We start from the raw sequence: 6696 nt of genomic DNA on the forward strand, positions 1-6696 counted from the left end.
TCCATAGACCTTTAAAACTTTGCACATAGATGACATAACCTAGATTGTTCATGTAAGAAGAGAAATAGTTCAAGACCTTGAGTCAGGAAATCATTGATATTATGGTGGGGGGAAAAGTGAAAGAAACCAGCAAAAGAGAGAGAGAAGAACTTACCTAAGAGACAGGAGAAAGATGAGAGTTGTCATGGAAACCAAGTAAGGACAGAATTTCAAGAGGGATGGACAACAGTAGAAAACACTAAAGAGAAATCAATTAAAATGTAGGCTGAGGATTCACCAGACATGATGAGAACACTGTTTAGTGGAATTAGGGAACAGAAGCCTTACTAAAGTGGATAGAAAAGGGACTGGGGAGTGATAAAGATAAGGAAGTGAATGCAGGCAGTAGAAGTGGTAAAGATTTTGCTCTGAAAGAAGGGTGAGGTAGCAGAAAAATGGGGTTATAGAGTTAAGAATAGATTTCTAGGGAGCTCTGGTGGCCTAGTGGCAAGAAGCTGCAACTACAATCCCAAAGGTTCACAGTTCGAATCCACCAGATGCTCTGCCGGGGAAGGAGGGGCAATCTCCTCCTGTACCAGTCAGATCTGATTTGACGGTACACGCAGACTAAAATAAAAAAAATTAAAAAAAAGAATAGATTTCTAAAAAGAAGTATGAGCAAAACAAGAGCGTATTAACAGGCTATTAGAAAAAGAAATATAAGAGAAAGTAGGTAATGATAGAGGGAGGTGCTGGGAAGATAATAAAACAGGAAATGTGGCAAAAAACCAAAAAGAGGGATCAACTCTGACCAAAAAGCAAGCGAGGAGAAAGGTTGACATTAGACACTCAAACTCCTAGAAAGGTGGCAATTCTACCTCAAGTCTCACTGCAAAACATAATGCATGGGAATGATTGTATGAAACACAGTATGAATGAAGAATAGTGTCAAACACTTTGTAAGCAAATCAATAAAAATATTAAAAAAGGGGGGAAACAACTGGATTTTAAAAACTGCATTGGTGGGTTTTTTTTTTTGTCAATTACATGTAATCCTTTCAGGTAAACTAGGTGTGAAATTCTTCCAAGATCATAGAATTAATAAGTGACACAAACAAGATACTCTCAGAACAGCACTCCTCTGAACACTACACAATGCTGTGAAGATTCAGATAACAGTGGTGGAGAGGCAGCACCTGCAGAAACTTGAAAGGAGGAAAACCCTCATGCTCACTCTCACTTCTTTGGTTGACAAGGGGCAGGGGCACTACTTGGCTTCCTAGATCCCTCCACCTTTAATAGGAAAGAGAGTCACTAAATGCTGTGCTTTTCTTGGAATTATCTGACAGGATACATCCTTTGAACATTTGATAGAGGATGGATTAGACTTGCTGTACTTTATCAATACTATGAAGAAGGGGAGCAACTGGTTAATACACATGCTCTCATTCATATGTACAGAGCCTCTATTACATGTATGAACAGAGGAAGTATATACATACCCTTCACCAACCTTTGGACTAGGTAAAGCTCTTAAAATGAATTAATTCAGCCTAAGGCATAACACTGACAATTTCACTCTGAAGGAAGCAGAGATCTTAACCCATTCCCTTACTCAGCTCTGTCCTTTAGTATGAAGTAGCAAAGGTTTCTGTAGTACTGCCAGCTCAGCAAGAGAGAAAATTAACCCTGAATTGTCTTATTCCAGGATTCTTCAGCATGGGTCTGAGGAAAAGGGGTGGGGGTGACCAAACCCCTAGAAACAGTTAAAGACTCAATCAGCACATGAGAGAGACAGAGACAGAGAAGAGGGTAAGGTGGTGCACTGTAAATGCACCCTGGCATGGGGCAGAAGCAATTATGGAGACACTGGAAATGAACATCGCTGCATGCACAGATGAATTTTCTAAAGTTCTCTGCAAGTTCAGATGATTCTGTTGGGCCTGGGGGTGGGGCTTTTAAATCATTAATTTTTCTATTTAGATTTCATTTTTTTTTAAAGAGCTGTGTGAATCTCATTAAGTATAGAATTGACTTCATTTAATTAATTCACTAAGTCCCTGGGTGACACTGGGTGTGGCTCAGGCTGATTTAGAAAGGATTCAATTTATCATTGGGAAAAATTGCCTGCACCAAGCAGCAGCAAGGCAGCATCTTTCCACACCTTTCCAACATTGCAAGGGGAAAGTGCAGTGAGGTTGGAATTCTAAATCAGAATTCTAAATAAGAATTATGTGTTATCTGAGGAAAAGGCTAGTGGAGAGGGGTGGAAGATAGGGAGTGTTTCTTGTTTGCTTGGTATTTTTTACACTTCAATTACAGACAAGTCATTCTTTTTAAACAAAGGAAACACCTCACAATTTTCTTGCCTTATGGACACCGATCACACCTTGCAAGCTTTTCATCATCTACAATATGCATAGTAATTAAGTTATTTAAAGTAAGCCCCAAGATATTTGAAAATCAGAAGCCAGTAAAATCTCAGTGGCTGCTTTTATTTCATTCCTCTTTTGCCCACCCCTCTCATTTCCACCCTAGTTCCGTCTCTTCTTCCGGCTGGAACAATCTATAGTGATAACTAATGACTAATATAGATCATTTATGCTTTCTTCTCACCCATTTGCAATGCATTACAACTTAGAAATCCAAGCTTGCTTCTTTATGCTGCTCAAGTGGAAGAGGAAGGAAGTGCAGGCCCTCCAACCCCCTCCCACGTTTCTGCTGGATTTTATGGGTGTGGCAGAGTTTAGACCTTTGCAGGTTTTTGCCCTTGTTTTATTCTCTCTTATGCTAGGATAACAAAAGTGCCAGAAGAATAATGGACCTCACTGGATTTTGTTATGAAAAATATAGATTCATTTCATCCACAAGCACGAAACCTATGAGACTTAGAACTCATGGTATATAAATGCCTGACTAGCACAGAGCCCACGCCCTTAATACACCATTTCCTTCAATCTGATTTAATGGCATCTTACACACTATTTTATTGTATGATATACAACACTGACATATAGGAGCCATGACTATTTCACACATAGGTACATATTAATAAAGCATATTGACAAACTAGGACAGTTTCTATACCTTTCATTTTCCTTCCTGAATATGAAATATGCTATTCATATTCATATGAAAAGCTTTAAGGTATGTAAGCACCAAACAGAATACATGCAGGACTCTATGTGCATGAAGTATGTAGGTGTTATAGACATTTACACGCAAAATCTTACAACTCCCTGACTGTATCATTTCAGCTTCATCGCTTTGCACATCAGACATCAGAGTGGATGCGTGGGACTGTCAGTGAAGTATAAGCAAGTGAAGAAATAAAATTTTAAAAAAAAGAACAAAAATCCAAACCTGATTTTGACTCACAGCCAAGCTATAGGGCAGAGGACTGCCTCAATAGTTTCCCTAAACAGACTGCCACACCTTTCTCCTGAGGAGCAGCTGATGGATTTTAATCATTAATCTTTCAGTTAACAACCCACCTCTTAACTACTGCACCACCAGGGTAGCTGTTCTCATTTTAGGAAGGAATTCTGTTTGCCCCCAATTCCCTTTCTGAAAACCATGCTCCATCCCCCTTTGTCAAAGAGAATGTGTGTATACTTGTATATGGTTAAATTAGGGGCGAACAAGTTGACACTGGCCTATTTTTCTTTCCAGAATTGCAGAGTTCGTTCAGAGAATAGCATTGGCTTCTTTAGGGCCCCGCCTTCCTAAATTTTATCTCCCCAGCTCCCCAGTGGGGAACCTCAGAACATTCCTTTGCCAATATAGTTAACCTAGTCACTTGTATCTATTCCATCTATACATTAAAATGAAGGAAGACACGGAGAGGGTATGCCACGGTTTGAAAAATGAGCCAAAGGAAGCATGGATCAGTTTAGGAAGTGCTGCGAGTTAAGTAAGCCCCTCCACACCCACCCCCCCCCCCCACACACACACACAAACCACACACAAACCCCAGGATGTCCACCACTTTATTGATTACATTTTTGCCATGCCTCTCCATCTACCACTCTGACATTCCTTCTGCCCGTCTTTTTCCCCATCCTCTTCTTCTTCAGCTTTCCTTTCAATGCCCCCTTCCAGGGCGCTGGCTAAACGTGTGAGGCGAGCTGGTTACCTTTTCCCTACTCGCCTTCACCACCCTTTGGTTCCAGCGAGTGCATTACAAATTGCCCAACATCCACTACCTTAGGAATAGTGCCCATATCCAATATCTTGCACCCCACCCTGAAGGCGATAATCAATGTTCAAAGGGATTTTTGGACCAAGACTGTCCTCTCCCCATGCGCGAGCGGGCGCGCGCGCACACGCACACACTCACACATGCACACACTCAGCCATATCCCACGCCCATTTTCCTCCTTAACCTTCGCCAAAATCGCGCAAACGTGTTCCAAGAAATGTTTGAACGCTTCATTTTGGAGAACGTTAGCTCACTGTTGGTTGCTGCAGAATACCTTATACCTCATTCCTCTTCACCTTCAGTCCAATCAAGTTTCTAAGATATTTTTAAAAAAATAGAAGAGCAGTTTGAAATGGGAGAGGGGGAAATATAACCTGAGCAGAAAGGGAGGGAGGAAGAGAACGCAGGTTCCTGGCTCATCACACACGTGTCTCTCTTCCTGATGAAAGAGTCACCATGCTTATTATTCACAATGTTAGCATGTTTCTGGTCACTGATAGTCACAAGAAAAATGCCAGGGAAGAGGAAAAGAGAAAAGCCTGAATTTCCAACAGGTAATACCCAGCTTGTCTTCCCCATCCCGTCGGAGCTCAAAGCTCCTAGGGGCGTGGTCCACCTCTCCCAGGACCAGCTGATGCACAATCAGCTAGGAAAGGGATTTTCCCCCTCATCCTTGCACCCACTTCAACACAACCTATGTCTTCCCTGGCCCCACTTAGCATGTAAAAGTGTCTTGGGGGGGGGGGTTATTCAAATCACAGTTTCATTCATTCATTGAAAAAAAAGAAATAAATAAACCCTTCACATGTTTGTTGTTGGTTTGTTTGTTTTTTCCCCCATAAATGCCCGCGCCCATTCAAAGAGCATGCATGTAGGAAATAAGGCTTCTCCTGCAGCACATGTGAGAAAATTGTACGACAGAACGGGTCATGCTCAGCCCTGAATATTAGTCCATCAACCCCGCTTTCTGTGCATGATATAATATAAAGGATTGCCTCCCCATCTTGGAGGTAAAGCCCACATACATCTTCTCCCACACCCCTTTCTACATCCACACCCTCAGAACCAGAGACCCAAAACGCGGAGCATTTACTAATAACCAAGGCAAGGGAAGAAGAGGGGGGAAAAAAATCTTCCTTTCTAGCCAAACAGGCACATTTCCTCTCCCCTCACCCTAATTAGCAGCAGCATTTCCAAACCAGAGCACGAAGGACAGAAAAGAATAAAAGCTGAGATGCAACCATCAGTTACCATATGCTAAGGAAACGCAAGCACCATGGCCACAGCAGAAGCAGTTAAAGCATATTTCTCCCTTTGCAGGGAAATATTATACTCTGGCCATTCCACAACAGCAAGAAGTAAAAATCTTTAGATCTACCTGTTTGGTTCTTCTCATACAGCACAGCATGGTTGTATCGTCCCTTGCCTTCTTCCTGCCTTCTCTCCTTTCCTCCTCTCTTTCTTATTCCCCCCCTCTCCACCTCTTTTCTGCTCGCTTGCTCACTCGCTCTCTCGCGCTAGCGCGCTCTCTCTCCCTCCCTCCCTCTCTCTCTCTCCCTCACACACACCAGGGCAGTTAGCAGCAACTGTAAGGTCCACAGCTATTGCTCATCGCACATGCTCGCTCTCGCTCTCTCTCTCTTGCTCTATCCTCTCTTTATCTCCTCCTCTTTTCCCTCTTTTCTTTCCTCCCTCTCCCTCTCTATCTGTCTTTTCTTCCCTCTCTCTTGGTCTCTTTCTCAGAATTGTTCACTAGCTCTCCCAATGACTAATCACTTCCCCCAGCCCCCACCCCCATTCTAGGCAGTCACCCCCTCCCAGTCCCCTGCCAGCCTCATGAATATTTAAACATCTCCAATCTGGACCCAATTACCCACTGACTTTCCCAGTGCATTTGAGAGGATGATGGGGTGGTGGCGGAGAGAGGGATATTCCAAAGAGTTCTGGAGGTTGGATGGAATGTGCTTTAGAGTAGAGGGGCTTGAGGAATGCCTTATATCCTTGGATTTCTCCAGTAACTCTACTAGTATCTAAAAAAATAAAACAACAGCTATTCCCTAAGGGAGCTGTAGTCAGACCTATACAATATAAGTCATGTTTGCCATTTAGATTTCATGCACGGTAAATAATTGTGTAGCTTAAGTTCACTCAAAAATGAAATATTATTTAAATGTTATATAATATGTATACATGTATATTTTTCAGCACACATATGACTTAAAAGAAATAAATAAACCTTGGCTTAAATTTGCACAAACATAATCTCACATAAACGCTGGTATCCTGGAGAAATGCATATGAACATGTAGTAGTTTAAACAATTCAAATGCTTGGTTAGGAAACAGCTAACATGCAAGAATTAGCATCCATATCTAAAATTTGTCTGGTAGGTTTTTGTTACTGTTGAGTTTTTTCTTTTCTTCTTTTGCTTAATGCACATAACTCTGTGTGAAAATTTTGGTTTATTTCCATTTTACCAGAAAATCTGAGCATCTTTGAATAATATATCTGTATAA

General features: G+C 41.7%; 1 protein-coding gene across 1 annotated transcript in view; it reads right to left on the reverse strand.

Moving 5' to 3' along the window:
- The window catches only part of GAP43 (growth associated protein 43), a 166525-nt gene extending 160588 nt beyond the window's left edge, over positions 1–5937 (reverse strand). The window contains exon 1 of the mRNA XM_006884268.1: positions 5559–5937. Within this exon, the coding sequence (XP_006884330.1) occupies positions 5559–5588 (30 nt within the window). The 5' untranslated portion in view covers positions 5589–5937. The remainder of the gene's footprint in view (positions 1–5558) is intronic.
- Positions 5938–6696: the final 759 nt, after the last annotated feature.

The sequence above is a fragment of the Elephantulus edwardii genome, unplaced genomic scaffold (assembly GCF_000299155.1).
Source record: "Elephantulus edwardii isolate Elephantulus edwardi_28Jun2011 unplaced genomic scaffold, EleEdw1.0 scaffold00032, whole genome shotgun sequence".
NCBI lineage: Eukaryota > Metazoa > Chordata > Mammalia > Macroscelidea > Macroscelididae > Elephantulus > Elephantulus edwardii.